The sequence below is a fragment of the Macaca mulatta genome, chromosome 16 (assembly GCF_049350105.2).
Source record: "Macaca mulatta isolate MMU2019108-1 chromosome 16, T2T-MMU8v2.0, whole genome shotgun sequence".
NCBI classification, from domain to species: domain Eukaryota; kingdom Metazoa; phylum Chordata; class Mammalia; order Primates; family Cercopithecidae; genus Macaca; species Macaca mulatta.
The window spans coordinates 91488613-91497577 of NC_133421.1; the positions used below are offsets into that span (position 1 = coordinate 91488613).

Here is an 8965-nt window from a genome sequence, read left to right on the forward strand (position 1 = left end):
CGCAGCGCGCTCCCACGTGACCGCCCGGCACGCGGAGGGCGGGGGCGGCCGGGATTCCCGGGCGGGGTCGGGGCTCGTGGCGGCAGCTCTGGGCCGGCCCGGCCTGGACGGTGAGCGCCGCTGGCCACCGGCAGCGGCGGGAGCCCAGTAATCAGGACACCACCACAAGCACCACCTGTGTAGACCCAGGCCCCCTCACCTGGGAGTCACGTTTATTGAAAAAGTAAAAAGTGTCACAGTAAAAAATTCACCTGGAGACAAAGCCAGGCCTAGGAGGGGTGGCGGGGTCGTGGAGGGACGGGTCCGGCCGCCCCTGGCCCACGGGTGGGGCACGTGCTGGCCCCGGGGCGACCCGCGGCTTCCCCAGGGAGGCGGCCCTGGGCGCGGGGGCGGGCGGGCAGAGCTGGCTCAGTCCATCGTGGCCCCTTTGAAGAGCTCCACCAGCTCCTTGAAGTCCGGGTCGATGAGGTCGGAGGGCAGGTCGCCATCGTCGTTGGCTGCGTCCCTGTCCGCTCCCAGGGAGATAAGGTACCTGGGGTGCAAAGTCGCCCTGGCTGAAGCGGGGAGGAGCCGGGAGAGTGCTCGTCCCCACCCAGGTCAGAGGGCCAGAGTCCTGGGGTCACCTGTGTGTCCCCCACCTTCGGGTCTCAAGGTCCGGGTAGGGTGAGGAGGAAGAAACCTGACCCTTTGGAAGCTGTGGCCAGCTTTTCAAGTTGGCTCTGTTGAGGACAAGGGCAGAAACAGGATTCCAGAAGCTTTTAGGGTTTGTAGGGTTCTTTTTTTGTTGTTGTTGCCGCTGTTTTTAGAGACAGAGTTTCGCTCTTATCACCCAGGCTGGAGTGCAGTGGCATGATCTCCACTCAGGGCAACCTCCGCCTCCCGGGTTCAAGCAATTCTCCTGCCTCAGCCTTGAGTATCTGGGATTACAGGCATGCGCCACCACGCCCGGCTAGTTTTGTATTTTTAGTAGTGAAGGGGTTTCTCCATGTTGGCCAGGCTGGTCACGAACTCCTGACCTCAGGTGATCCGCCCACCTCAGCCTCCCAAAGGGCTGGGATTACACGCCTGAGGCACCGTGCTCAGCCCGTATGGTTCTTGCCTACACCACCAGGACCACATTTTGGGGCCCACATCCTGGGGGCCCACTGAGGCCTGGAGGGGTCGAGTTCAACCCTGTGTAGACCCAGGCCCCCTCACCTGGCTATGTCGGGGTACCCGTCGCTGCAGGCAATGTGCAGGGGTGTCCAGCCCGCCTCATCTCGCTGGTGAATGTCGGCTCCGTATTTGACCAGCAGCTTCACGCATTCCAGGTTTCCAGACAGCACGGCTTCATGCAAGGCGGCCAGGCCTGGGCAGGGAGGAAGGGAGGGGTCAAGACTGAGCCTCAGGTCGGGTCCTCCTTGCTGGCTTCCACCCCACCCCACAGCCCCTGGCCAGCTCTTCCAGGGCTTGCTCACCTGAGGGATGTATCGTGGCCAGGGAGACTTTCTGAGCCCGGATGAAACGCCGCACCTGCTCCAGGTCACCCTGACGGATGTGGTCCAGGAACAGAACATCATTAGGGAAACGCACGCTGCGATCAGCCAGCATCCGTCGCCGCCGCTGCCGTGGGCTGTAGCGGGCATAGCGGGCAGTTCTGCTAGGCATCTTGGGCGCTGTGGGGCAGGGTGTCCCTGGGGATCCTACTGCGCTGGGGTTAATAATGTGTCCGGCCCCAACCAGATCAGCTTGAGGGCTCCTGTCGGACGAGCCCCGGCCTCTGACTTGCTTATATAGGGCTCAGGGGCTATATAAAGCTGCACGGTCATCCTCCCCGGCGCGAGGGGCTGAAACTGAGCTGCACCCCCGCCCCGCGCCCCAGATCATGTTTAGTGACTCATCTTTCAGCCCACCTGTCACCGTGCCCGGCCAAAGGGGTCAGATCATTCCTGCCTGTCGCTCCCTGCCACACAGCTGGACCTAGAAGGTGCCTTACTGAGGGTGGGAGGAGGCACTGGTGCAGAGCCCATGAGATAGCTAGGAATGCGAGGTCAAGGGCACAGTAGGTACCAAGGTCATTGGAAGGGCTTGCTCTCTACCTCCTGGAGAGTGAGGGGCGGCCACCCCCTCCACATCTGCAGAAGCACAAGTCCACCGTGCCATGGGGAAACAGGTCTGAGCCCCAGCGGCCACCCCGTCTACATCTCCAGAAGCACAGGTCCACTGTGCCATATGGGGTAACGGGCCTGAGCCCCTCCATCTCCCTACCTGTCAGTTTTCACCTTCTAGCGTGGCTTGCCTCACTCTCAAGTTTTCCCAAAACTACTCTGATGCCCAAGGCGGGTGGATCACAAGGTCTGGAGATCGAGACCATCCTGGCTAACACGGCGACAAAAACTACTCTGATGGTGCTGGCTCGTGCTCAGAAACCCCCCAGGCATCATTGGCTGGGATCTCAGTGCCTCAGGCCCCTGCTCAGTCAGTCCTGCGACCCTTCCTCCACATGCCTGGCTCCCCTGCCTCACATCCCTGCAGGGGCAGGGTGTTCCCTACACACTCATGGGTTCACCCTGCACGGTGTCTCTGCATTCCAGGTTTGACACACGTACTCACACTTAAGGTGGTGTCCAGTTAGCTCTCCACATTCAGGGACCATCACACCCTGGGTGGTGTGCTCTCTCTGCCCTGCCTCTGTGATCTTACTTTTAGAAGCACAGCCAAGGGATTTATTTATTTATTTATTTTAAGATGGAATCTCGCTTTGTCACCCAGGCTGGAGTGCAGTGGCGCAATCTCGGCTCACTGCAAGCTCCGCCTCCTGGGTTCACACCATTCTCCTGTCTCAGCCTCCCAAGTAGCTGGGACTACAGGCGCACGCCATCACACCCAGCTAACTTTTTCGTATTTTTAGTAGAGACGGGGTTTCACCGTGTTAGCCAGGATGGTCTCGATCTGCTGACCTTGTGATTCGCCCACCTCGGCCTCCCAAAGTGCTGGGATTACAGGTGTGAACCACCGCGCCTAGCCAAGGGAATTTTTAAAACTCATGTTCCAACAGGCTCTTCATTGCTGGCTGCCTTTACTTTTGCAACAGCCCTAGTGGAGGTCCAAAGTGGGGCTTGGACTACAGGACATGAGCAAGTGGATGGGATGGGACACAGACACAGAGTTGACCAGGGAGGTCTTTGTGGTCAGGGACAGCCATCGATTGTGCTGGGAACACTGCAGCACTTGAAGCTGGCTGGATGAGTCTGCTGGGGCTATCTTGACAGACCACAGACTGAGTGGCTTAAAAAAACAGATGATCGGCCGGGCGCGGTGGCTCAAGCCTGTAATCCCAGCACTTTGGGAGGCCGAGACGGGCGGATCACGAGGTCAGGAGATCGAAACCATCCTGGCTAACACGGTGAAACCCCGTCTCTACTAAAAAATACAAAAAAAAAAAAACTAGCTGGGCGTGGTGGCGGGCGCCTGTAGTCTCAGCTACTCAGGAGGCTGAGGCAGGAGAATGGCGTAAACCCGGGAGGCGGAGCTTGCAGTGAGCTGAGATCCGGCCACTGCACTCCAGTCCAGGCGACAGAGCAAGACTCCGTCTCAAAAAAAAACACAAAAAACAGATGATCAGCCAGGTGCAGTGGCTTACCCCTGTAATCCCAAAACTTTGGGAGGCCGAGGTAGGTGAATCACCTGAGGTCAGGTGTTCGAGATCAGCCTGACCAACCTGGTGAAACCCTGTCTCTACTAAATATACAAAAAATTAGCCGGGCGTGGTGGTGGGCACCTGTAGTCCCAGCTACTACTCCGGAGGCTGAGGCAGGAGAATGGTGTGAATCCGGGAGGCGGAGCTTGTAGTGAGCTGAGATCGTGCCACAGCACTCCAGCCTAGGCAACAGAGCAAGACTCCGTCTCAAAAAACAACAACAACAACAACAAAAAAAAACAAACTCTGGTCCCTCCCAGAGTTCTGGAAGCTGAAGTCTGGGATCCGGGTTTCAACAGGGCAGGTTCTTCCTGAGGCTCTGAGGAGCATCTGTCTCAGGCCTCTCCCCAGTTTCCAGTGCTGCCGGCAATGCTGGTGTCCTTGGCTCTGGCAGCATCACCACGATCTCGGCCTTCATCTCCACGGTGTTCTCCCAGCCTTTGTCACTGTTCACGTCTCCCCCTTGTATAAGGATACCAGTCATAGTTGGGTATTGCCTCATCTTAACCAGTGACTTCTGCAAGCACTCTGTTTCCAAACAACTGTCACATTCTGAGGTCTTGAGGGCTAGGACTTCAATGTTAATTAAGGAGACACATGCGTCAACCCGAAATGCTGGTAAAACCTTGCAGGTGGTCACTAACGGCCTGAATAAGGACAGAACCAAGACTGGCCAGCAGCTCTTTGCAGGGGCAGAGGAGCTGGGCCACCAACAGCCTTGCATCATTAAGCTGATCTGCATCCAACGAAATCAAATCAGCAAACTAAATATTAGACACCTCTAGGTGCAAAGCCTTGGCCAAATTCTGTGGGAGGGCTGGGCACAATGGCTCATGCCTGTAATCCCGGCACTTTGGGAAGCCAAGACTGGAGGGTCAGTTGAAGCGAGGGGTTTAAAAAGACCAGCCTTGGCTGGGCGCAGTGGCTCAAGCCTGTAATCCCAGCACTTTGGGACGCCGAGGCGGGCGGATCACGAGGTCAGGAGATCGAGACCATCCTGGCTAACACAGTGAAACCCCGTCTCTACTAAAAAAATACAAAAAACTAGCTGGGCGTGGTGGCGGCCGCCTGTAGTCCCAGCTACTCCGGAGGCTGAGGCAGGAGAATGGCGTAAACCCGGGAGGTGGAGCTTACAGTGAGCTGAGATCCAGCCACTGCACTCCAGCCTGGGTGACAGAGCGAGACCTTGTCTCAAAAAAAAAAAAAAATTTAAAACTGGCCGGGCGCAGTGGCTCACGCCTTTAATCCCAGCACTTTGGAAGGACAAGGCAGACGGATCACATGAGGCCAGGAGTTCGAGACCAGTCTGAGCAACATGGAGAAACCCTGTCTGTACTAAAAATACAAAAATTAACCGGGCATGGTGGTGTGTGTCTGTAATCCCAGCTATTCAGGACGCTGAGGCAGGAGAATCTCTTGAACCTGGGAGGCGGAGGTCGCAGTGAGCCGAGATCGCACCACTGCACTCAAGCCTGGGCGACAGAGCAAGACTCATCTCAAAAAATAATTAAAAAATTTAAAAATTAAAAAAAAATAAAAAGAAAAATGCTGCTGCAGAAGCGGCCCTGACGGAGGGTCCGTGCCTGGCAGAGGTTTCCTTGACCTGCGTTGGTGCCCAGGTACACCCACTGCCCCCTCCCCTGCCCCTGGGCCCCTCGCCACGGGTACACCACCTCTCGTCACACACTGGAGTGGCCCTGGAGCCTCTAGCCAGGCCCAGGCCTGCAGACACCCGGAGCGGGGTGGGCTCCCAGCGTGGCTGCATTTCTAGGGACTCAGGGAAAGGTGCGGATGGTAGGAATTCCGGGTCACTTGGGAGGAACAAGGTCGTCTTTTCTGGTTTGTTTACGTGAAGCCTAGAGACGAAAGGTTCTACACTGGAGACAGGAGACAGAGTCTCCTCTGATGTGAAGATTGCCTTTTCTCATGTTGTGGAAAGTTCTGTCTGCCCTCCCCCCTTCGGAGGATCAGATGAAAGCACGCTGGATGAAGCTGCCACCAACAGTGTGACCAGAAGGAACGCCCTTTCCAGGAGTGACCGGGCCTCGGGCTAGAGACACGGTGGGGGCAGGCCCATCGGGTGAGCCTGTCTGGCGACCCCAAGCAAGCCCCTGTGTCCCTCCTGCTGAAGGTGAGCTGAGAGCATGCAGAGCTTTTGGTTTTGGGGTTTCTGTCTGGATCACCGAAGGGATGGGTGCCCGAAGCCTCACCAGTCACAACAGATCCCTTGAAAGCTATTTTTGTGCCTTTTATTCTAATAAGGATGTGGGAACCATGTGTGCTACGCCATGATGGACAATCCCTGGAGCTCCTCACCCTTGGAACTTTCCATCAGAAGCTGGCCGTAAACAGTCGTACCTGCTCACTGTGGGGAGAACGTGCTGCTCTTGCAGCATGACGTCAGAGCAAAACCTGTCTTCGTGGAGTTTTGTCCCTGATTCTTCTTGGTCCATATGAGCTTGCAAATTGACCTAATTTGCATGATTTTTAAGTTTCTGCCTTCTGGAGGATGAACTAGAACATCTAATTCACGAGGTTTACCATCCAACTTTTAAAAGTCCAGTGAGGCCTGGCTGGGCTCAGTAGCTCATGCCTGTAATCCCAGCACTTGGGAAGGCCAAGGTGGAAGGATCACTTGAAGCCAGGAGTTCAAGACCAGCCTGGGCAACATAGGGAGACCACCTTCTCTTCAAAACATTAAAAAATTTGCCGGGCGTGCCTATGGTCCCAGTTACTTGGAATGCTGAGGTGCAAAAGATTGCTTGAGCCCTGGAGTTTGAGGCTGCACTGAGCTACAGTCACACCACTCCACCCTAACCTAGGCAACAGAGCAAGACCCTGTCTCAAAAAAAAAAAAAAAAAAAAAAAAATGTCCAGTGAATGCAACCAGCAGTGCTCTGCAAAAGCACTCAGGAGACCCTGTTAGAAAAGTCTGCTGAAGCCGGGTGCAGTGGCTCACGCCTGTAATCCCAGTACTCCAGTACTCTGGGAGGCCAACGTGGGTGGATCACCTGAGGTCAGGAGTTCGAGACCAGCCTGGCCAACATGGTGAAACCCCGTCTCTACTAAAAATACAAAGATTAGCCGGGTGTGGTGGTGCATGCCTGTAATCCCAGTTACTCAGGACGCTGAGGCAGGAGAATCGCTTGAGCCCAGGAGGCAGAGGTTGCAGGGAGCTGAGATCACAGCACTGAACTCCAGCCTGGGCAACACAGTAAGACTCCGTCTCAAAAAAAAAAAAAAAAACGGGAAAAGTCAGTGCAGGTCGCACTGCAGTCCGGCAGGAGGCAGGAGGGTCAGCCTCGGGCTAGAAGGGCCCTTCCCTCCCTGAGGTCAGAGGACCCCCAGGGTATAGTACATAGGTCTGGCAATCACAGTTTTAGGCTCCAGGCCAGTGGCTCCCTGGCATCTGGAGGGACAGAGGGTTGGGAAGTCCCAGGCTGCTAAGCCCTAACCGCCTCCCCCCAGAGCCTTCAAAGTCTCCCTACTAATCCAGCAGTACAGCCAGAGAGATTTTGGACATTGCCCCACCACCTTCCAGCAACAGCCAAGCCCAGGAATGTGCTCATCAGCTGCCTCTGCAAAACGGGAAAGGTATCAGTGACTCCCTCGCCTCCCCAGAGCACATGACACCAGGGCTCCGGGCAGCTGCGCCGTGTCCCAGCGTTCTCTCTGGAGGGTCAGCTCCCCACACAGCGGGTCCACAGGGTCATTGCACCCCATCCCACAGCCAGGGAGCACAGGAACAAATACAGCCCACCCCTTTAGCTGTGACTCAAGACAGTCTCCCTCCTCAGAGACCCTGCAAGGAGCCACAGCCCTCGGAGCTCTGCTCACATCTTGGGGGCAGAGCTGACATCCTCCCACGGCACCTCCAGATGCCTGTGCCCACTCTTCCGTGAGTATGTGGCTCACTGTGTCGCAGGACCCAGGCATGACATGCAAACCCAGCTGAGGCCCTGGAGCTGAACTAGCCAGAAACCAGCCCCAACATGGGCTGCCTCCAAAACCCACAGAGCTAGGGTCCAGGGCAGATGGCAGCACCCAGACTGCCGAGCTGGTGTGAGCCGTGTTGGGCCAACGACATGTGGGCAAACCGGGCTGGTTGGTGCTGGCAACGTGCTGACACAGCTCCTCGCGGCATGCTGGCCGGATACTCCACAGCCTAGAGCGGAGGCAGGAGCGGGAGCGGCCGGGTTTGTGAGGGCCCGTGGGGCTGGCGAGGGCGGTAGCGGGGAGAACGGGAGAACTGCACCCCCAGCAAGGCCTGGTCTGGCTTGAGAGCTGTCTCTGGCTCCAGCAGCTGCAACCAGCCCACAAGCTCGGGAACTGGGAGGACACCCGGGAATCTCAGCGGTGCGGAAGCTCGTACTCCGGGAAGCACGTCAGCACGTGAAGTTGGCAGGGCTCAGAGTCACAGGCAGGGCTCCTCAAGGCAGCCTGGTGAGAGCCGCTTGTTCTGTCCGAGCTTCCGAGGGCCGAGCAGCCTCCCTAGAGCCACAACTCCACCCCCACTCCCTCCTGCACCCTCGGGCTCCTTCCTCCTGCCTCACCTGTCCTCTGAGACCACCATGAGCCCTGCTGGATCCTCAGGGCCTCTGCTGTTGCCCTCAGTGGAACCCACAGACACCACAGAGCTCCTGTTGCCTCCCCTGCAGAGAAGCAGCAAATCCAGGCTCAGCAGAGCCATCGCCCAGCCCTGCACACAGGCCGCAGCTTTCTGTCTGCAGAAAAATCAACTGTTGGCTGGGCGCGGTGGCTCATGCCCGTAATCCCAGCACTTTGGGAGGCTGAGGTGGGTGGATCACGAGGTCAGCCAGCAGATCCTGGCTAACACAGTAAAACCCTGTCTCTACTAAAAATACAAAAAATTAGCCGGGCGCACGGTGGTGGGCGCCTGTAATCCCAGCTACTCAGGAGGCTGAGGCAGGAGAATCACTTGAACCCGGGAGGTGAGGCTGCAGTGAGCCGAGATAGCACCACTGCACTCCAGCCTGGGCGACAGAGCAAGACTCTGTCTCAAAAAAAAAAAAAAAAAAAAAAAAAAAAAATTGACAGTCTATGTGTTTTTCTGTACGTGAAGCATAAGAGCGCTGAGGTTAAGCCAAATTACAACTTAGACCAGAAGATGGCCGTGCGTGGTGGTTCACACCTGTAATCCCAGCACTTTGGGAGGACGAGGTGGGCGGATCCCAAGGTCAGAGAGATCGAGACCATCCTGGCTAACACGATGAAACCCCCTCTCTACTAAAAATACAGAAAAAAAAAAAAAGTTGGCTGGGTGTG

General features: G+C 56.6%; 2 protein-coding genes across 3 annotated transcripts in view; both read right to left on the bottom strand.

The window, feature by feature from the left end:
- MCRIP1 (MAPK regulated corepressor interacting protein 1) overlaps positions 1-8965 on the bottom strand; it is a 41120-nt gene that overhangs the window by 11248 nt on the left and 20907 nt on the right. The gene's annotated exons all lie outside the window — the stretch shown is intronic.
- PPP1R27 (protein phosphatase 1 regulatory subunit 27) lies at positions 172-8420 on the bottom strand. 2 transcript variants are annotated; one of them, XM_077969414.1, is made up of 5 exons: positions 8233-8420; positions 7121-8119; positions 1458-2752; positions 1198-1348; positions 177-532 (listed from the first exon to the last, which is right to left on the bottom strand). In XM_077969414.1, the coding sequence occupies exons 3-5, from the start codon at positions 1645-1647 to the stop codon at positions 409-411; spliced, it is 465 nt and encodes a 154-aa protein (XP_077825540.1). In that variant the 5' UTR covers positions 1648-2752; positions 7121-8119; positions 8233-8420; the 3' UTR covers positions 177-408.